The sequence below is a fragment of the Lepus europaeus genome, chromosome 12 (genome assembly GCF_033115175.1).
Source record: "Lepus europaeus isolate LE1 chromosome 12, mLepTim1.pri, whole genome shotgun sequence".
NCBI lineage: Eukaryota > Metazoa > Chordata > Mammalia > Lagomorpha > Leporidae > Lepus > Lepus europaeus.
In genome coordinates this window covers 82,302,944-82,326,221 of record NC_084838.1, presented here as the reverse complement: position 1 = coordinate 82,326,221, position 23,278 = coordinate 82,302,944, and the positions used below count along the sequence as shown (strand labels likewise).

The window sequence follows — 23,278 nt, the reverse complement described above, 5'->3', positions numbered from 1 at the left end:
AAAAGTATCGGCGACCTGATTTTGTCATTTTTGTCAATCGGGTTCCCTTAGAAACACATGTTCAGCAGCACAGAAATTTCTAACAAACAAAACGTGATACCTTTGTGCCCGCCGTGACAGGCCCAGTATAAGGCAGTGCTTCCGGCTTTGTCCAAGCCATTGACACCCACTCGGTTGTCCAAACACTCTCTCAGCCAGCTCAAGTTGCCTGGAAGAATTTCACACTCATAAAAACACAAGAAAAAAGTCTTCATATTTTGTTTCACTTTTAAATCAATTTCATCCTGCATAAACTTCTATTTGTACTGGACTAATCCGTGAGTCTTAAATTAAGATATGCCCACTAAAGCATTTATTATGGTAGGTTTGGACTTTTAGTTTATTAATGGAAAGCATTAACATCAACCTTTAATGGTATGTTAATGAGAAGAGCTGCTTAAATGGGTCTACTTAGGGCATTTCTATTCTGTAAAAATACATAGCTATGTATTTTTTCCTTTGTGAAATTGTAGAACTTATGGAAAAAACAGTCAAACCTAAGAACAAGCAGGTACTATTCACATTCACGTTTAAAATGCACTTTTAGTTCTTCTAAGAAAAGAAACACTAAATAACCTACTGAAAATTGGTGTTCTTACATTCTAAAGTGTGACTATTAATTTAAAATCATCAGGCTAATGCCTTAAGTATCTAATTTACAAAAAAAATTTAAAATGCAAGTTTGGTAGTTTTACTTATCCATAATCCTCAACCAATAATTTCCTTTAGCGCATTTAGATTTCATAAAGATCCAAAATACTCAAAGAATGAACAGAAGGGTTGCTCAACACTGGCCCTCCTGGCATTAGGGATTAGGAAGTACAAACAAAAGAGAATTCTTTGTTGTGGGGACTGTCCTTTCGCAGCAGCATGTTGATCATCATCCCTGTACTCCACCCAGAAGATGCCAGAAGCACCCTTCAAATCACGGTAATCAAATGTATCCTCACACTGGCAAATATCTCCAAGGGCATGGAAAAAATCACCCCTAGCTGAGGTCCTTTGATCTACAAAATGAAGCCCAAACAAGGCCCCTCATAGTTCAGCCACGGCACTCCCCCGACCCATCTCTGTTGCTCATGCCCTTCCCTGACAATCCCTCGCCAACCACAACCAACATTCTCCTAGATGCTGAACCCCCAGGAAGCCTCCACCCTCCTGCCCAACAGTTACCCCAGCCTCTATGGCCCATTTAACTGAAATGCCTTTCCATGGCAGTACTTATCACACCACATCATAAATATTCTGGTCCACACATCCTGATTTTGGAAACCACAGATTGTGTGTTTCCACTTGCCCATTGCCACTACTGAAGTAGGGTACTCAGAAGTGAACAAAGATTGCCTCTGGGGATGGCAAGATTTAACTGGGAAGGTGGAAGAAGGAACTTTCTGGGATGATGGAAATGTTTGAAATGTTGATCTGGGTGTGGGTTACATGGGTGTATCATTTGCCAAAACTCATATAACTGTGTAATTAAAATCTGTGCATTCTATTAAACTGTATACCTACCTCAGTCAAAAAAGAATCACACATACCTCTTTTTGCAGCTTCATGCAATGGATTGTCAATGGATTCTGCCTGTTCAGCCACTGGATTGGGAACAAAAAGTGAAAACCTAATGTTGAGACTGCTATCCAACATTGAGACTGCTATCCACTGAATTCACTCCCTCACCACCATCCTCAGGCTTCGTGAGGGCAGGACCTTGGACCCTACGAAAATTCAACAGATGGTTCCAGCTTTAAAAAGCAGCTGAATTATGTGTTAACTGAAACCAAGCCAAGCAACAAGGCAATAACACGGCAATTAACTAGAAGTATAAAAAAAGCAAACACAGTAATTAGCTGGAAATACATTAAACACACACACACATACACATCCCTGACCTGCATACCAGTTTACTCAAATATTTAGCAAACAAATTGTCAACAAAAAATGAAAAATAAAAAAGCACTTGATGATCAGTTTTACATGCTGTAAAACACCCTGCTTTGAAGATGCCTAAAAGTAATTGATTTCCCTGAGTGTAGCAATACAGGAAGAAATGAGGGGGAAATATTTTGTTTCCTGCGTTCAGAGGGCAATCTGCATACCTGTGCTAAGGGAGGTGTGTTCACCGTTGTTCTAGAATCAGCAGGAGTGGAGTGCCAGAGGAAGATTAGCAGTCAAGGAGGATTTCACAGCCCACCTTCCAGCCATGAAAGGGCTGTAACAAGACACTTCCCTGACTACTGGAATTCAAAACAGCAAAGGCATATTTTCCACCATCAGTGTCTATGTCAAGGCTGGAAATGGAGTTGCATTATAAGGGTATACCTGGGATTTCAAAGGTGAAGGCAAGTGTATGGATGTTTAAAGTCATTGGTGTGGCAGGGAGCAGGCACTTGGTACAGTGATTAAGACATTGCTTGGGCCGGTGCCGTGACTCACTAGGCTAATCCTCCGCCTGTGGCGCCAGGACCCTGGGTTCTAGTCCCGGTTGGGGTGTCAGATTCTGTCCTGGTTGCTCCTCTTCCGGTCCAGCTCTCTGCTGTGGCCTGGGAGTGCAGTGGAGGATGGCTCAGGTCCTTGGGCCCTGCACCCCATGCGCGACCAGGAGAAAGCACCTGGCTCCTGGCTTTGGATTGGCACAGCGTGCCGGTTGTAGCGGCCATTTGTGGGGTGAACCAATGGAAAAGGAAGACCTTTCTCTCTAACTCTGCCTGTCAAAAAAAAACATTGCTTGGACATCTGCATTCCATTGGCTCTGCTCCCAATATGGATTCAAAGGCAACAGTGACAGCTCAATTAGCTGGGTCCTTGTCACACACATGGGAAAACTGGACTGAGTTTTAGACTCATGTTTTGGGCTTGGCCCAGTCCCAGCTGTTGCAGACATTTAGGGAGAAGCCAGCTGATGGAAAATACTCTCTCTAGCTCTTTCTCATTTTTAAATAAAAATTTAAGTAAATAAAATTTTAAAGTCTCTCTTGGCAAAGAATATTACCACCCCAGGATCAAGGCAAGCAGGATCCTTGTGCAGGGCTCCTAGCCTTAGCCCTCACCTCCTACATCCCCAAGGAGATTTGAAGTATTTTCCTTGATGTTTTCCAAGTCTCCTTCCAGTGCTTGTTAACTGGTGTTTGATGCCAGCTCTATCAATCTAAGGATTCATCAAGCACTAAATTATAAAGAAATCTTATAAATCTAAATACAGCCCTTTCATTATACAGAGGGGAATATCAAATCCTAGAAGTAGCAGCTATGTTAACTAAGATACTCTATTATTACAACATGGAAAAAACAGATCAAACTGAAGAATTTTGTTAGCAATCTGTGCTCCTTTGCCTTTACTTCTTTCTTTCTTTCTTTGAGAAGCAAAAAGAAAGACTTACAGCAGATAGACAGACAGACATGCCGGCTGGCCAGCTGACAGACAGATATAAAGAGAGCTCACTCCCATCCACTGTTCACTTCCCAAATGACCACAAAAATCTCCCAGGATCTGCATTAGCAGGAGACTGAGCCAGGATCAAACTCATGCACTCCAATGCCAGGGGCAAGATTCTTAGCTGGTTTTTTTTTGTTTTTGTTTTTGTTTTTTTTGCAGTGTATTTTTTTAATTATTATTTTGTTTAAGGAATACAACTTCATGCATTTAATATACACAGATTTGGAAACATGATGCTTCTTTCCCTGCTACCTCCCTCTCTCCATATTCCCGCCTCTCTTCCTGTCCCATTCTTATCTTTTACAGAGATCAACTTTCAGTTAAAATTAACCAGTGGGCCAAATGCACCCTCCTACTTGACTAATGTCTACCTGAGTGCTTTTGTCTGTTTTGTCTTTCAACTAGAAGCAGCTTCATGACAGGAGCCATGTCTCATCGCTTGAGTGTCCCAAACTGCAATACTAAGGAACATCCCTGCCCCCCAAATGCAAGGGCTAGCCTAAGAGACAATCTGTGAGATTTAGATTAACCACATGAGAGAAAAACAACTTCTAAGAGTCCAACAAAGTAAAACCATCAGCGTTTCCTTGGAAATCTTGGGTTCTTTCAAGAATACTACAAAGCATTCTCGTTAGCCAAGGAGTCAGGCTCAGGCACATCTGGTGTTCATGCTCATTTTATTAATTAGAGGCTCACTGGGTGAAAAATGTACTGGATAGGCAGTAACGCTATTGATTTTTCAGCCACAGCAGCAAGCTGAAAGGCCTCAAGAATCAGATAGTTGAAAGTTAAGAAGCAAAGCTGAAATAAAGCCACTCTGGCCACACTTACCGTAGTTACTTGGAATGAGTCCAGTCCTGCCTTTGCAGGTGCCTTTCCACCAATTGGTATCACTCTGGTGAAAGAAGAGGTAAATTCAGTGGTACCAAATCCAGTTTGCATGCAACTGCTTTTGAAGTCATTTGGCTTATAGGGCACATGTGTCCCATAAACAACCATCTTTCCTCCTCACACTCAACAAGCTTTCTCATACTTTAGTTATCCATTTCCCTTAACTGAATTACAAATACATAGGCACCTGACACAAACAAACTGAGACACTTTATCACAGAGCCTCAACAACCAAACACATGAGAGATGTATGAAAGAAAAGGTGGAAAATATCACATTAGTCTAGCTCTATGATTTTTTTTGGTCTAGAACTTCTTTTATTATCTTCAGAATATTTTGGGGGTTTTTTTTGTTTTTTTTGTTTTTGTTTTGTTTTTGTTATTTGGTTTTTTTTTTTTTTTTTTTTTTTTTTGACAGGCAGAGTGGATAGTGAGAGAGAGAGACAGAGAGAAAGGTCTTCCTTTGCTGTTGGTTCACCCTCCAATGGCCGCCACAGCCAGCGCGCCGCAGCCGGCGCACCGTGCTGATCCGAAGGCAGGAGCCAGGTGCTTCTCCTGGTCTCCCATGGGGTGCAGGGCCCAAGCACTTGGGCCATCCTCCACTGCACTCCCTGGCCACAGCAGAGAGCTGGCCTGGAAGAGGGGCAACTCGGACAGAATCCGGTGCCCCGACCGGGACTAGAACCCGGTGTGCCAGCACCTCTAGGCAGAGGATTAGCCTGTTGAGCCGCAGCACCAGCTTCGGGGGTTTTCTAAAGATCTCTATTTACTTTCATTTTGTGGTAACATTTTAATTATAAAAATATTTAAGCCTATGCAAAAGTAGAAAGAACAATATAATGACCCATTTCTCAACTGTATGAATCATTTACCAATGGCTAATATCATTTTATATATAGTCACACTATAACATCCCTCTCCTCCTGGATTATTTTGAAATAAATTCTAGACATCATGTTATTTCATCTGTAAAAATTTTAGTGTCTCTGAAATATAAGAATTTTTTTTCAAAGATAGTCATAATACCATTATCATGGCTTAAAATCTCTTTAGTAATAATTCCTTATTATCAACAAATATCTAGTTTAACATTCAAATTTCCCACAGCTGACATTGTGGCACAGCAAATACAGCTGCCACCTGTGCCACTAGCATCTCATATGGGCATCTGTTCCTGTCCAGGCTGCTCCACTTCCAATCCAGCTCAAGGCTAATGCACTTGGGAAAGCAGCAGAAGATGACTCCAAGTGATTGGGCCCCTGCTACCCATGTGGGAGACCTGGAAAAAGTTCCTAGCTCCTGACTTAGGCCTGGCCTAACCCTGGCTATTGTGCTCATTTTGGTAGTGAACCAGAGGATGGAAGATCTCTCACTTTGTCTCTCTCTCTCTCTCTCACTCTCTCTCTCTCTCTCTCTCTCTCTAACTCTGCCTTTCAAATACATAAATAAATCTTTTTAAAAATCTAAATTTCTAAATTGTCCCATAATTTGAGATCCAAATAAGGACCATTAACACAACTGATTGACTTGGCTCTCAAGTCTCTTCTAACCTATAAATTCTCCCTCCTTTCTTTTTTGTCTTTTGCAACATATTTGTCAAAAAATAAGCATTTGGTTTGTTCTGTAGAGTTTCAAACAGTCTGGATTTTGTCTGCTGCATCCCTGTGTCATCATCATTAAACATGCTCCTTTGTTCCCTGCATTGCCCATAAACTGGTACTTAGTTCTAGGGGCTTCATTACATTCAGCTTCAAATGTTTTGGCAAGGTTATTTCACAGGTAGTATTGCTTTCTTCCACTAGGAAAAACATAATGTATGGTGGTCTTTTTTGTAATGTTAACAGCCACTGGGAGCACAGTGTGGATCCATTATTTCATAGGGACTGCAAGATGATGACATTCTAATTCTATCATTCCTTTCTCATTTAAATAACTAGAATATGTCTTTGAAGAGAAACTTTCTTCCTAGGTTACCCAGAGATAAAGTTCATGGAGAATGAACACTGATTTTTTTTCCCTTACCCATGTCAGAATTAAAACTTGGTTCTCTAGTATCCTCTCCTGCTGACCAATAATACCTGTTTGCTTAGAAGGAACACTAGGAGCTCATAAATGTAAGCACACTTACCATACTTCAATACCTGGGGGCTGGTACCCTACCTGATGCTGAACTTGTCCTACCACTGACCATGGCCCTCTTCAGATTACTCCCTGAGTCCTTGCAATGTGGCCCAAGCAGTCTTTATCCTTGCTTTTTGATAACAATGTTCTGGGGCTCTCTTGTATCTTTACTGCCCTAGACATCTGGCACCAGCTACTGCTCAAAGAAAACCTGTACCTTTTAATGGAAAATACCAAATGAGGAATCTTCATAAAGTTCATGGAAAATGTGTATTATGAAAACACTAAACATGGATTTCAACTTTTTTGCACCAAAATAAACTTTATTTCCATTTTCCCTGCATTTTGATGCACTATTACAGTACAATAGTACACTACAGTACAATAGTACCACTGATGTGGTCATTTTTTCTAGGCCCTTTCAAATAACAGAACACAGAATATTTTTGTTTTATTTCAGACAAAATATGACATGAGGAGTGGGCATATCCCAGCAGTTCAGACACTTGTGTCCCACACTGGAGTGCCTGGGTTCGATTCCTAGCTCCAGCTCCTAATTCCAGTTTCCCCCTGCACAGACCTTGAAGGCAGCAGAGATGCTTCAATAAACTTGTTCCTATCTCCTGCCTGAAAGAGCAGGATTGTGGTCCAGATTCTTGGCTCTGGCCAAGCCCCAGCTGTTGCGGGCATTTGGGAAGAAAACAACCTCTCTCTTTCTCCTTCACTTCCCTACCCCCAATCCCCACCACGGTTTCTATCTCCCTGTATCTTTCTACCCTCCAATTCAATTAATTAATTAAAAATGTATGACATGATACTTCCAATTCAAATAAAGGACAACTGAAATCTACTTAACATCACCAGTTTTACATCTGTACATCTTTTCTCCAGTGTTGAAAACAGCAGTGATCACCATCACCACCAGTGACTCATTTGCTCTAAACCACAATACACATGCAACCATCTCGGAATTAGTAACAGCGACACTTCTCCAACAAGAGCATGATGAAAAACTGTTAGTAGTCCTTTTTGTTCTTCATATATATTCTACCAGGAATGTTTAGCCAAATGTTTAACTGAGTTTTAAAGTCAGTTGGAACAGTTCCTATCTGTGTGGTTATGCCAACTACCAGAGTGCAATTAAGTTCATTTTGTTCATTCTGCTTTTAATCTGAGGGGACTGAATTTTTCTATTTAATTTTATAACTATGTAAAAGTATACATGAATCCAAAACCAAATTTTTTAAAAAAAACAATTTTTTCCAAAAGTCTGGTTTCCATGTTTAGTTTGCCCTATTTCCCTTGATCCTCATAGAGAAAACTAACTTTTAAATTTCATTCTATGATTCACCTTTCCATCTTTTATTTTAAATTAAGAAAACAGGTATATGAAGACATGAAGACCTTCTCACCCTTTTTTAGATGACAGCATACTCTATTCATTTTTTCACCTTCCTTTCTTTTCCCCTTACTCCTTAATAGCATGTAAAGACATTTCTCATTTCTTTGTATAGCTGCAGAATATTCTACTTGTGGACATACCAAAGCTTATTCAACTAATGGGCATAAAGGTTATTTTCACTCTTATGCTACTGTATATTGTACCAGAATGGACAGATTTGTGCATATGTATTTTCAGGTTCATATACATTTAAATAATTTATAATACTTTGGCTAAATTAGTCTTACACTGCATAACTTTAGTACATGTGTAGTATGAAAAATGTTAGCAGGGCTTACCATGTCAGTAATGTAGATAATATCACCTTCCTCAAAGTATAATTCATCTGGCTGAAAGAAAGGAAAAAAAGTTTGACTCCATGTGATCTTCAGGAGTTAGAATATAGAGATTCTTTGAACTACATGTGTTCCAAACCCTAAAGTATCCTTACAGATAATGTGGTTTTCATATAGTTAGATCAGCATAGAAATTATAAAACATCATTGACAAATTAATACATGAAGAGAAAGCTGATTCCACGATGAAACTCAGAGAATTACACATTGCCTCCATACACATCTTACATTCTTCCCCAATGAAAGCAAGGCATTTTTATATCAAGATAACAAAACTTCTTCCTTATAAAATTCTTAAAGATGAATTTATTTCTTCATAAAAGGATAAACGCCTAGAAGTAAAATCATGAAAAATAACTAGAAGCTTGGTTCACTTTCAAATGAGACCTCAATCCTTAAATACTTTAATATCAACATCTGCTCTTTGCTTACTTTGAGAAAAATCATTATCCTATTTTTTCATGTACAGAGAGAATAAGCATTTCAAATTTGAGGAGAATGAATACATAACTCAATCATTAAAATGGCTAAAGAGCTAAAAGATATGAAGCAGGAACTCAGTCGAGACCACAGTCATCTCTCAGGAATGAACTCATTACACAACCAATATGTGCTCTGGCCTGCCCCAGCCAAATGTCCTACAAACTCTCTGAATAAAGTCAGCATTTTAATTCACATCTTTTCTCATCAGTAGTAGATAACACATACCATGACTTTATCAGTAAACAGGACAAGGTCTATGGAGAGTGAATTGCAGATTTTTTGAAATGTTTACATCTTCATACTCGGTAGAAAATATAGGACACAAAATTTCACATAGGATAAGATCACAATTATGCATGAAATATGCAAAGAAAATTTTCTAAATTTTCTATTATTAGCATGCATTACTTTGATAACATTGGTGGGGAAAACACCTTTTTTTTTTTTTTTTTTTTTTTTAACAGGCAGAGTGGACAGTGAGAGAGAGACAGAGAGAAAGGTCTTCCTTTTGCCGTTGGTTCACCCTCCAATGGCCGCCCCGGTAGCGCGCAGCGGCCGGCGCACCGCGCTGATCCGATGGCAGGAGCCAGGTGCTTCTCCTGGTCTCCCATGGGGTGCAGGGCCCAAGGACTTGGGCCATCCTCCACTGCACTCCCTGGCCACAGCAGAGAGCTGGCCTGGAAGAGGGGCAACCGGGACAGGACCGGTGCCCCGACCGGGACTAGAACCCGGTGTGCTGGCGCCGCAAGGCGGAGGATTAGCCTAGTGAGCCGCGGCGCCGGCCGGAAAACACCTTTTTTAAAAAGTTTTGTGGGGCCAGCACTGTGGCATATCGGGTAAAGCCGCTGCCTTATAATCTCATGCAGGCACCAGTTTGAGTCCTGGCTGCTCCACTTCCAATCCAGCTCCCTGTTAATGTGCCTGGGAAAGCAGTGGAAGATGGTCTAAATGCTTGGGTCCCAGCACTCACATGGGAGATACAGAAGAAGCTCCAGGAAACTGGCTTCAGATTGGCCCAGCTCTGGCTGTTGCAGCCATTTGGGGAGTAAACCAGCAGATGGAAGACCTTTCTCTCTCTCTGTCTCTGCCTCTCTATAACTCTGCCTTTCAAATAAATGAATAAATCTTTAAAAATATTTAAAAAAATGTTTTGGTATTCTGATTATAGTTGCTCTTCCATACAAATAAAATTATGCTAGTGAAATAAATTAGATCATCCATTCTTTTTTCTATTTGTTTACCTCCTCCTGGTAAATTATGACAAGTAAATATGACTCTGTATTAGTAATTTATTTAGTTTCAAAGCTAATCCATATTATTATTGTAACTATATCCCCTTGGATATCAATGAAGACTATATCAGCTATATTAGGCTATAGGAACCACAGTACATGAATATTTAAATATATCACAATTCAAACATAAAAATCACAAATTATGATTAATGATACTCAGAACATACTTACCTTTTTCTCTCCAAAGATTTTTTATTTAATTGAAAAGCAGAATTACAGAGAGGAAGAGACAGAGAGAGAGAGCTTACATATGCTGGTTCACTCCCTAAATGGTTAAAAAGGCCAGAGCCAGGTCTGTGCCAGGTCAAAGTCAGAAACCACGAGTTTCTTCTGGGTCTTCCACGAGTGTACAGGGGACCAAGCAATTGGACCATCTTCTGCTGCCTTCCCAGGCACATTACCAGGGAGCTAGATCAGAAGTGGAGCAGCCTGGTCTCCAATCAGTGCCCATAGGAGATGCCAGTGTCTCAGGCAGAGGCTTAACTTGCTGAGCCACAGGACCAGCCCCAAATACCGGCCTTTAAAAGGTAATTACCTGCAGCATTTGTTGCACTTATACTTTGGTTTACAGAGGATAGACTTATACAGAGTATGAGCTACACAAAATCAATTAAACCCATGAAATCTGATGACATATACTTTAATATTATTTGAAGTAAGTATTTAGGAGACATTAGATACCTCTAAGACTTTTTTTCTAATCTGTCTCTAAAATGATGATCAATGGTCAATATTACTACCAATAGGAGACAGATATAGAAAATGACTGGAGAAACAAACTGTTTCCTTTAGCATTTGCTGCAAACTCAATTAATCTAAGAGACCAGAAAGAGGACTCAGTCATATCACGGCATCCCAGCTGGACCAGTGGTCTTGGGGCCTACATTTATAGGGAAAGGCATAAAAGTGGAGCAAGAAAGAAGTATATAGAAAAGAGAAGAGAAGTGACTTGCAGCCTTTTTCTGGAATGCTCTGTATTTCCTGGAGCTCTGTTAAGAGTTCAATGACTCTTTCCCATCCTAAAGCTATCCTGGCCATATTGCTTTTCTACTGCTCCAAAAGCCAATCTCACCACCCACCTATGTCTTAGAATAAATCCTCCTCAATCTGTGCCAACAGAGAAATTAAGGAGCTATCTTTCACTACAGTTTTAGCCTCCTAAAATCACAAAAGTCAAATCTGCCTAAATTTCCACATTTAATTAGATATCTCACCCTTGAAACCAGAAAACAAGTATGAAGAAGACACCTTATAAAGCAGACAAGTAGGTTTTAAAAACAAAACATGCACAACATGCACACACACAGTTGAAATCCGCATGATTAATCTTTCTCATAAAATAAGTAAAGGTGGCAGGCATCTGACCTACAGCGGTTAAGATGCAACTTGGGATGCCCACCTTCCACACTGGAGTGCCTGGATTTGAATTCCAGCTTCTTTTCTGATTCCAGCTTCCTGCTAAGGAACACCCTGAGAAGCAGCAGTGATGGGTCAAATACCTGGGTCCCTGACATCCATGTGGGAGACCCAGATTGAGTTCTGGGCTCCTCACTTCAGTCTGGCCCAGCCCTGGCTGTTGCAGGCATCTGGAGAGTGAACCAGCAAATAGGAGCTCACTATCTATTGTCTACCTGTCTTGGTTTCTCTGTGTGTGTGTGTGTGTGTGTCTTTCTCTGGCTTTCAAAAACAACAAAAATGTTTTTAAAAGTAATAGAGTTGGGGAATGGGAAGTAGGTTACTTAACGGGTACAGAGTTTTATCACGAGTGACAAAAAATGATTTGCAACTAGGCAGAGGTGGTGATTGCGCAACTCTATGCATGGACTAATTGTCACTGAGTGCTTCACATTAACATGATTATTTTTATGTGACTTTCACCTCAATTTTTAAAAAAATTAATAAAAGCAAAAAGTTAAAACTCTTAGTGGCTTTTAAGCAACTGTTATCCTTTGTGGCTTGGTGAAGGACATCATTTGGAAAACAACATTAAATCCTACAGTAGTGTCTATACTTGGTGCTGTTTCAATTTTTAAATGAGTCATTGCCATTCAATAACAGTGTCCACCACAAGCCACCTAATGGGTCAGACTTGTAATTCATCTGAGGCAGCAACAACAGGCAGTCAGTGTCAGGTAAAGTCAGTCTTCCCTATGTTTTCATCCTGAGAAACAACAGTGGGCAGTTTACTCACTTCTTTTTTTTTTTTTTTAAGCTTTTATTTAATGAATACAATTTTCATAGGTACAACTTTATGAATATAGTGGTTTTTCTTCCCATGCTCACCCTCCATTCCCTACGCCCATCCCACCTCCTACTCCTTCTCCCATCCCATTCTTCTTTAAGATTCATTTTTAATTAACTCTGTATACAGAAAACCAACTCTATACTAAGGACTTCAACAGTTTGTACCCACACAGACACACAATGTAAAAAGTACTGTTTGAGAACTAATGAATCACTCCCAGACACAATGCTACGACCTGTAAAATATCTTCTTCCCAAGAAATCAGAGCTGCTTTCCTAACCTAGCTAAGCAGATGATCAACCACATTCTTCAGACTACTGAAGGCAACGGAGACTACTATATGATTTTAAAAACAGATTTTACCTACAATATTCATGGTTTCCATTAAGACACCATGAGCTGGTCACTTGATGTAACTTACTTAATGAATGTTGACGTTTAAATTCTTGGCATCGTATGCATGGCAGGGAAATGGGAAAACAGTGACACACTGAAGTAAATGTGTGAAGTAAGTATTTCCAGGTTGTTGTCTGGTTCATAACCACATTCCTCCTTCCCCCTCTCCTTGAAGAGCCAGAGGATCTCAGAACATGTAAGCAGCTGGCCACTGAGATGCTGCAGCTATGAGTATAAACGTGGTGACCAATATATCTATTTTCATCCCATATTATTCTTAGCAACATATAATTCTCAAGACATTAATTTTGTTGGTTTAGGCAAAAAATGTGTTTTATAAAATGTTTAGAAAGACCATGTTAAACTGTTGAAATTTTTCAGTTTTGTCAACCTGAAGTCCCCAAAAGTATTTTTAAATTCAATCAACCAAACTCTCCAAAAACACTTTTATTTGACACTTTATATTATTTATTATGTGTCAGGCACTGGACTAGGCATTTATAAATATTAACTAATTTAATTATTTCCAATAACACTATGAAGTGGGAGCTATTCTTATCATCACATCATAGATGAAAAACTTGTCCAAGGCCACAAAATAGGTACCTGTAGAGCCTGAACTTGAACTCTGACAACCTGACCACAAAGTCCTTGCTTTTAACCACACTCAGGCCTTCATACAGAAGCACCATGCATAGCCATTATGAGGTGTCAGTCATTCACTCCTTCCTACCCCATACCTCAGTAATGCAGTTCAACAAAACCAACAGTAGCACCTTCTACTTGCAAAGCATACTTGCCCTCATTTGGTCCACATAACAACCCATTAGGTAGGACTGGGTTATGGACATGTCTCTGTTTCACAACCAGACTCAGAGAGGGCAAAGGATTTGTCACAAATCACAAAGTAGCAGTGGAGCACTCCTGTCTCAGCTGTTAGATTCCAACTCTGGAGATCCTTCCTTCACACATGTTGCTATAAGCCTAGTGCAGCCCAGAAAACTTGATATGACAGAGTCCTGCTGGCTTCCCTTTAAAAATGAATATATCTGACTCACAGGTAATGCTGTCCCAACCCATCAGATGTCTTTACACTGGTCTATCCAGTCCAGCCAGATCTCCATGTGGCACTTTATTGGACTGGAGTTTTGGGCAGAAATAAGAACCAAACAGAGCTGGGTGATGCCAGGACTACATATCCTTGAAGCAACACAGATGAGAAGTGGGTTAGCAGAAAGAACCAGCATCCACAAGTGGCCCAGGGCACTGCCTGCTCAGTGGGTCACTAAGATGGGGTTTGGTATCACTGTCTCTATCACCTGAGGGTAGACGTGTAGCTAAAAACTGAACCCGGGCCTCAGTGGAGCACCTATCAGCAACGGCCCCACAGCATCCAGCTCAGCCCTTCAAATCTTGTCTGTCCCAATGGCTTTCAGGAGGCTGGATCACTTTGGAATATGCCTTGGAACATCCAACCCTCCACAGAAAGCGGCTACCAAGTCACAGAGCAAACAGAACAACTGAATTTCTAGTACTGTCCAATGGAAAAAGACTATAAGACTAACCTAGTTCTAGAATGATGTGTGAAATCTAACCGGTATGGCACGAGCATTTAACCAGTTAGGAAGCCCATGGAAGCCAGTATTTCCTCTTATCTGTATTAAAGGGAGTAGGTGTGACAGGAATGTTGGGGGCCACAAGGCTTGGGGAGGTCATTACCAATCAGCCTAGGATCCTTGGGACCAGGGCTAATAAAAAATACAATACCATTTTAAATACAGACTATTGTTTTTAAATTTAATGAATTAAATATGTTTTTTCTCCTGCAGATTCAATAATAGCAAGACAAAAGGGAAAAAATGCAGTGGAGAAACTCTATCCCAGAGCTAAATTGGAACTAAATTAATCAATGTATCAATCAGAAATATTTGGGGTGGGCACTTGGTGCAACCATTAAGATGCCACCACATCCCATACTGGAGTGCCCAAGTTCAAGCACTGGCTCTACTTCTGTTCTAGCTTCCTGCTGTTGCAAACCCTGGGAGGCAGCAGCAGATGATGGTTCAAGTACTTGAGTCCTTGTTACCCATGGGGGAGACTTGGACTGAGTTCTGGGTTCCTGGCTTTGGTCTAACACAGTCCCAGCTGTTGTGGGCATTTGGGAAATGAACCAGCAGATGGAAGATTTCTGTCTCTCTGCCTCTCTCTCTCTTTCTCTGTATGGCTCTACTGGTCAAATAGATGAAAATAATTTTTAAATAAAAAATATATTATTGGGGGTCGGCACCATGGCACAATAGGTTAATCCTCCGCCTGCAGCACCGGCATCTCATATGGGCGCTGGGTTCTAGTTCCGGTTGCTCCTCTTCCAGTCCAGCTCTCTGCTGTGGCCCGGGAGGGGCAGTGGAGGATGGCCCAGGTCCTTGGGCCCTGCACCCGCATGGGAGACCAGGAGGAAGCACCAGGCTCCTGGCTTTGGATTTGCACAGCTCCAGCCGCAGCCATTTGGAGAGTGAACCAACAGAAGGAAGACCTTTCTCTCTGTCTCCCTCTCACAGTCTGTAACTCTAACTCTCAAATAAAATAAATAAAATCTTTAAAAAAAATTAAAAATATACTTACTAAATATCTGTTGATATAGCAACCACTACTCCTTCAATACTTCAATAATAGCTACTCCTTAAGAATGTCAGCAACTTTATGAAATTAATGTCATTTAACTCATAAAAATACTGAGGAAATTATTCTTCTCACTTTATAAATGAGCACACAGAGAGAAAGACGTTAGATAATTCCCTCAAGGTTATCCCAGGGCTAAAGAGATAGAGGGTAACTAGAGTCCAGTATAGGCTCTGACTCCTGTGTTCTGCCTCCCAAAACACTGCGCCACAAGCAGAACTGAAACACCAAGCGTGGAGGTTCAGAGGTGGGAGAGGCATCCTGCTTCCAGTTGGGGTGGTCAGAGAAGTCTTTACAGAAGGGAAGTATTCACTGCACACTTAGAAGGGATAACGACGTGGTCCACAGTTTTCTGAGACATCTTCCTCTGGGCGTCAAATCTAAACCGCATGGCCCAAGAAGGAGGAGCCAAGCCCAGGGGCAGGAAGTGTGGCTGGACCACAGAGCACCGTATCTGTAGTCACATAAAAGTTTGAGGCAGGTGGCCAGGGCACAGCCCCTTTTGAGGAACATCACTCCCACTCCCGCAGAGAACACAGACCGAATGGAGAAATGGGAGTGAGTCAAGGCAAGAGGTCAGCAGGAACCACAGCAGGGGGAAGTCCATGAGAAAGGACCAAAAGACACCAGGGGAGACAGGAGAGTCAGGAGTCACCTCAAGTCCCAAAACTAAGTGAATGCAGGTCCCATTCTAGAATCAGGGGGGCCACACAGATGGTCACTTCATTCAGTGGCTAGGGGGCAGCTGAAGACCGCCTACCCTATGCCATCCTTATCCTCCTGGGGGTGGACAACCCAGGAAACAACTGACAAGGACAGTCAGAGCACTAAATGATAGCCCTTTCTGTGAGCAAACTTCCGTGGGCCTCACACCTTCCTCTTGTGGGCTTTTTTTGTGGCCTCCCTCCAATTCTTATGCTTTAGTCCTAACCCCAAGTACCTTAGAACATGACAACACTTGGAGATGGAACCTTCAAAAATGGGTGGTTAAAATGAGGCCGTAGGGTAGGCGATAATTCAGTGACTGGTTTCCTCACCAGAGGAGATGAGAACACAGACAAGAGAGAGGAAAGGAAGACCTTGCGCAGACACGGGGAGAAGGTGGCCATCTTCAAGCCACAGAGGGAGGTCTCAGGAGACACCAACCCTACTGACACTCTGCTCTCAGACTTCCAGCCTGCAAAACTGGGAGAGCGGCCATTTCTGAGGGTGAGGGAGCCAGGGTGAGGCATTCCATTACGACAGCCCAGCCGACGACAAAAGCACCCTCGTCCTCCCTCCCCAACACAGAAGGGATGTCACCAGAACCTCTTGGTGACAAGAGTAAAATACCCACCCCATCCTTTCTTGTTCCAGAAACATTTTGTTTACAAAGTCTTGGAAGCACTCTTCTGAATGCACACCCATTTCATGTCATATACACTCACCATGTGGTGGCAGGCCTTATACATTTACTCCTGCCAGGATCACAGCAGGGTTCTGCAGGGGAATGGTGAATATTATTTATAATTCTCATTGTTGAATGAGGAGAGTAAGAAAAGTCATTCAGCAAGTAAATGACAGACATGGGATTCAAAGGCAGGCCTGGGCATGATGGCACTGAATCCATGATCAGTGCCACTCAGTGCTCAGATACCCTCTGATGTGCCTCTGACTCTGGGGACAGCAAGGCCAGTGCCAGGGCAAACCCAGGCGAAGCCCACAGCAAGCTGGCTGCGCACAGACGCCTCTGGTCTCCAGCTTACAAGAGAGTAAAGGCAATGAAGGTAGTTTTCCTGTCTTGGCTTCATTCCCCTTTGCCTCCTAACTGGACTCCCTGCAGCCCTAAACCCTCCTGGACTCACCACTCTCCCGGCACCTGCCCTGGCTTGAATATGATTTGTGCCCACAAAGTCATGCAGGAGTTCCATCCTCCAAGTCTTAATAAAGAATGTGTGAAAACTTAACCAGACCTTGGTGTTTAGAGGTGGGGCCTTCGGAAATGGTTAGATTACATTAGCTCGTGGGGGTGGGGCTCCCATGGCTGAACCCAGGGGCTTTATAAGGACAAGGAGAGAGACCACACAGTCAGTGCACCTTCACCGGGATGTGATGCAGAAGCCTGCGTCATGCTGTGTGGACTCCGAAGCTTCAGGCTGAGCCAAGATAAACCTCTTTCAGAAGTAGCTGGCTTTTATAAAGGAACTTCTTTGCAGTAACAGAAAGGTGACAAATGTAACAGCTTAGGGATTGCTCTAAGAGTTCACTGCCAACACTCCTGTATGGAAAACCCTCAGATCGCTCCCCACCTCACCCAGAGCAAAATCCAAAGGAGAACCACAAAGCCCCACATGACCAGCCCTCCCTAGCATCCGCTCCGTCATACTCATCTCCTGCCATGCTCTTCCCTATTCACTGCACTGCCCAGGCTGCATCTAGAAGGCATCAAGGATGCTCCTGCTGCTTTCTGTTCTCTCTCCTCCCTCACTCCCTTCAGATCTCTTCCCAAACTTCACCTTCATAGAAAGAGCCTTCCCTAAACATCTCCTGAAAACAGCACTCTCCCTTCCATTAACCTCTTAGTCCCCTACACTCCTTACTTTTCTCCACAACACTTGGCCCTTGATAGCTCACTCCATTTTTCTGCCTCTCCTCACTAGGATGCAAACTCTATGAGACCACAGAGCTGTGCTGCACTACCCCCAAGCTCTGGACACATAACGGGAGCTCATGAAACCACCGATACCTGGGTAGATTTATGGATGGATATGAGGAACAATAACAACAGAAGCAGAATTGCTCTTGGAGGTTGGCAGAAGACGCCATTATGAGGTAGCTTGAGATAGAGGCTGGCATGAATGGGCAGGAGCTTCAGAGGGAGGGTCACTAAGACAGGGTGGCGAGGGTGGAGGCTTGGCCTGCCAGTTAAGCTGCCACTTAGGATGCCTGTCTCACATCAGAGTAACTGGGTTGAATGCTCAGCTCTGGCTCCTGATCCCAGTTTCCTGCTAAGCCTGGGAACTAGCAGTGATGACTCAAGTAGCCGAGTTCCTCCTACTTATGTGGGAGTCCTGCCTGGATTAAGTTCTAGGCTGCCAGCTTTGGATCCTGGCCAGAGGTTGTCATGGTCATTTAGGGAGTGAACCACCATACAGGAGTTCTCTCTCTCCATCTCAAATATATTACTGTTAAAAAGTTAAAAACAACAACAACAAAAGCTAAGTGTCAGTGCTGTGAAACAGCAGGTTAAGCCAACACTTGGGTTGCCAGCATCCCCTATCAGAGAGCCAATTAAGTCCTAGCTGATCAACTCTTGATCTAGCTTCTTGATAACGTGCCTAAGAAGGCAACAGAAGATGGCCCAAGTATTTGGGCCCCTGCTGTCATGTAGGAAACCCAGATATGGAGTTCCTGACTCTAGGCTTTGGCCTAGCCCAGCCCCAGGCATGGCAGCCATTTAGGGAATGAACAGTAGATGGAAGATCTCCTGAAATCTCTCTCTCTCCCTCTCTCTCTCTCTTCTTCTCTCCCTCTTTCTCCCTCTCCCTCTCTCTCTCCTTCTCTCCCTCTTTCTCCTTCTCCCTCTCTCTCTCTCCCCATTCCTCCCTCCCATTAAAATACATAAATAATCTTTTTTAAGAGTTTTTTAAAAAGCTAATAAAAAGAAAAGAAGGCGTGGTTTTATATGCAAGTCACTTGCTGATTTGAAAGCAGGTGGTGGCAGTGTTGGGGGAGAAGCAGTACAAGCAGTATAGATTCCGGGAACATGCAAATCGACCTGAGGACGAGGCTCACACACCTCTGGACTGCAGTGGAGTGAATGCCTGTGCATTCCTGGAAATTACCTACATCTCTCAAAGAAAAAAAAAAAAAAAAGCAGACCATTTAGGCCAAGGAAATTTCTAAATGAAATCACTGTGGGCTGTTTATGTCCATTTTAAAATTACAAAAGAAATACTTACAGTTCTGGGTTCAAATGTATACAAAGCTCTGAAGACTTTAACTTGCCCTAAAAAAGATCAAAAAACAACATCTGATCAATTATTTCATTTCTGAATTTGTTCTAAACAGTGTTATCCATTATATACTTCAGAATTCCCTAACTAAAAGCCCATGGAAGAAAGTTACTTTGAATTAAGTGCCTTTTCCAAATCAGAGATAATTTTTTCTTTACAGGTAGAGTTATAGAGAGTGAGAGAGACAGAGAGAAAGGTCTTCCTTCCATTGGTTCACTCCCCAAATGGCCGCTACAACCAGTGCTGCGCCAATCCGAAGCCTGGAGCCAGGAGCAGGGACCCAAGCACTTGGGCCATCCTCCACTGCTTCTCGGGCCACAGCAGAGAGCTGGACTGGAAGAGGAGCAATCGGGACTAGAACCCAGCACCCATATGGGATGCCAGCGCCGCAGGCAGAGGATTAACCAAGCGAGCCAAGGCGCTGGCCCCCTATTTTTTAAAAATATTTGTTAAATAAATGTGAGGATAAGCACACACTCGGGGGAAGATATTAGGACCCTGCTTCCTAACTGCAGGAGCCACCTAACGATTTGGACTTAGCTTCTGTCCTATAGAGTCTTTCTAATCCTAAAGATCACAGTGTAGAAATATAAAGGTGAGGAGCCAGGGCTGTGGTGTAGCAGATAAAGCTGCTGCGTGCAGTTCTGGCATCCCATATGGGCACTGGTTTGAGTCCTGTGTGCCCCACTTCTGATCCAGCTCTCTGTTATGGCCTGGGAAAAGAATGGAAGATTGGCCCAAGTCCTTGGGCCCCTGTACCCACGTGGGAGACCCAAAAGAAGCTCCTGGCTCCCGGCTTCAGATCAGCGCAGCTCCAGCCATTGTGGCCATCTGGGAAGTGAACCAGCAGATGGAAGACCTCCCTTTTTCTCTCTCTGCCTCTGCCTCTCTTTAACTCAGCCTTTCTAATAAATAAATAAGTCTTTAAAAAAAAAGAAATATAAAGGTGAGCATCTCAACATGAAAAAAAACTTAACAGGAGAACAAGGTATTGCTGTGCTTTGAATATTTAGCCCCTAAACTTGTGCAGGAGTTGAAATCCCAAAGTTGTAAGGGAAGGTGGAAACTAAATTCAGCTATGGGCTCTTTGGAAATTGATTAAGATTAGATGAAGTATTTAGGGTGGGGCCCCATGATTGAATCCTGCCAGCTTTTTGTTTTTCTTTTCCAAAATGTTTTACTAATATAAACAGATTAAAACTTCCTAGATACAACTCTAAAAAAAAAGACTTCTCTCCTCCTTCCTTTCTTCCTTTTTTTTTTTTTTTTAACTTTGGCAATTACATATTTTTAATTTACTTTTTGATCATAGGCATAATGTTCCACTAAATATTGAGATCAAAAAATTAAAAGTAGAAAAACCACTATTCAACAGGCATATAGACAATGACTGTAAACATTAACAAAATCCCAAGATATCAGTTTCCCTCATTTTATAGTAAGTCATTTTTTCAATTCAATTTCCTATTAACATTGAAACTACCCTCAGGTGTGCCTAATTAGTGGTGGCTAGGGTTACAGAGACAAGTAAATATCACATCATCCCAGGATGAGCTTATAGACTAACAGCTAAGATAGCAGAAGATATTTGTATCTCACTTCAGAGTACCTGTGTTCAGTTCTCTCCCAGGACTCCTGACTCCAGCTTCCTGCTAATGCAGATCCTGTTGGGTTCCTCACCCCCATGGGAGACCTAGATTGAGCTCCTGACTCCTGGCTTTGAACCTGGCCCAGCTCCAGCTGTCATGAGCATTTTAGGAGGAAATGAGCAGATGGGAGATCTCTTGATACCTCTCTCTCTCTCCCTCTTCCCTCTCCCTGCTTCTCTTTCTCTCTCTCTCTCTCTCTTTCTCCTCCCTTCCTCTCTCTCTGTCTGTACCAAATAAATATATAAATATTTTTAAATCACATAATCTAATGATATATACATATATATAAGCCATGTAAATACAATATAACCTGTGGTGAGTATAATACTACAGACCCTTATTAAACACCTGTATTAGTCAGTGTTTCATTACTTTACACCAGAGGAGCCTCTTGGAAGGGAAAAGATTTATTTCATTCATCTTAGAGTTTGGACATTCATAGCTCAGGATCAGGTGGCCCCATTAGTCTAGAGTCTGGTGGAGGTTTGTGATGGCAGAGAGTATAGTAGGAAAAAATCATATGGTGAACTAGAATCCTGGCAGCTTTTAAGGAGAAAGAGCTAGAGGGATCCCAGACTGACAGAGACAGACAGAAACAGACCTGTGTGCTCCTTGTCTCTTGCCTTGAAATGTCCTGTGCCACCTTGGGACTCTGTCGCCAAGAATGACACTAACAGATTCCAAACTAACTGGGCCTACTTCATCTTGGACCGTGAATCCCCAGAACCACAGGCCAAAACAAACCAATTTTTTTTGACAAAGTAAGCCCACCCCATGTATTTCAGTATAGTAATGACAAGTTGACTTAAACAGGCATTTCCTGAATGAGGGAGCCAAGTACCTGGACAGAGCCTGGCACACAAGAAGCACGCTGAATGAATGATCAATGGCTGAATAAAGGAATGCATGGAAGCAAGGCACTTCAGAAAGTCTGAAAACCAGTCGAGTAGACCAGCACTGTCCAATAGAGCTCACAGAGTGACAGGAAATTCCACATCAGCGCTAGTCACAGGGAGCTACTGAGCACATGAAACGTGGCTCATCTGACTGATGAACTGACTTTAATATTACCTAATTTTAATTATTAAGTTAAATTTCCAAATACATCTGGTGGCTAGCAGCCATTTGGGGGGGGGGGGTGAACCAACGGAAAAAAGACTTTTCTCTCTGTCTCTCTCATTAACTCTGTCAAGTAAAAAAAAAATAAAATAAAAAATCAATAAAAGAAGGACACTGTGGTGCACGTGGACAATGGAATACTACTCATCCTTTAAAAAGATGGAAATGTTGTCATTTGTGATAACATGGATGGGCCTAGAGGATATAATGCTAAGTGAAACAAGCCAAACACAGATCCACAGACACTGATGTAGAAAAAAGTCTAAAAAATATTTGGTGAGGAGGCTAGCATTGTGGCGTAAGGGGTAAAGCTGCCACATCTCATATGCCAGCATCTCACATGGGTGCTGGCTCATGTCCTGGCTGCTCCACCTCCAATTCAGCTCCCTGCTAACAGCCTGGGAAAGCAGCCGAGGATGGTCCAGGTGCTTGGGCCCCTGCAGTCATGTGGGAGACCAAGAAGGCAACTCCTGGCTCCTAGCTTTGATCTGGCTGAGCCCTGGCCATTGCAACCATTGGAGGAGTGAACCAGCGGACAGAAGATTCTCTCTCTCTCTCTCTTCCTGTGTGTGTGTGTGTGTGTTCCTCTCTCTGTAACTCTGACTTTCAAACAGATAAATACTCTGGTAAAAATGTGGTGAAGAAAAAGCAAGTTATATGGCAGTATGCCAAGCAGCACCCAGTTTATGTTAAACACACACACACACACACACACCTTTAATTGTGGCACCAATTGTGGGGGCCTTTCACAATCTGGTTCACATTTATATTCATATTCATTGGATTAGGCATGTATTAATTTTATAATCAATGAAAACAGGAACAATCCTTTCTTTTGGAGTGGAGAGAAACAATCATTCTCTCCTTCTCAACATCTTAATATAGAATAGCTCAGAGCCCTTGCAAACTTAACGTGTGTACAGAATAACACCGTCTGTGATCTGCTTGCTAGTACCTCATCTCTCCTGTCCTACAGGGGCACGTTAACAGGCATAAACAAAAGTACAAAGCTCTTTTTATTTGGATTTTTCATCCACACCCTCTCAGCCCGGAGAAGGGAAACATCCAACGGAAGGAGGAGCTGCCAGGAGAAATATTTTCTGCTGACTTGATTGTCTCTCTGCAAGTGGAGATTCG

At 42.3% G+C, this 23,278-nt stretch overlaps 1 protein-coding gene across 1 annotated transcript in view; it reads right to left on the bottom strand.

The window, feature by feature from the left end:
• OSTF1 (osteoclast stimulating factor 1) overlaps positions 1 to 23,278 on the bottom strand; it is a 70,040-nt gene that overhangs the window by 22,297 nt on the left and 24,465 nt on the right. The window contains exons 2-6 of the mRNA XM_062208431.1: positions 19,320 to 19,366; positions 8,224 to 8,274; positions 4,304 to 4,367; positions 1,578 to 1,631; positions 101 to 208 (exon numbers count right to left, since the gene is read on the bottom strand). Of these exons, the coding sequence (XP_062064415.1) occupies positions 101 to 208; positions 1,578 to 1,631; positions 4,304 to 4,367; positions 8,224 to 8,274; positions 19,320 to 19,366 (324 nt within the window). The remainder of the gene's footprint in view (positions 1 to 100; positions 209 to 1,577; positions 1,632 to 4,303; positions 4,368 to 8,223; positions 8,275 to 19,319; positions 19,367 to 23,278) is intronic.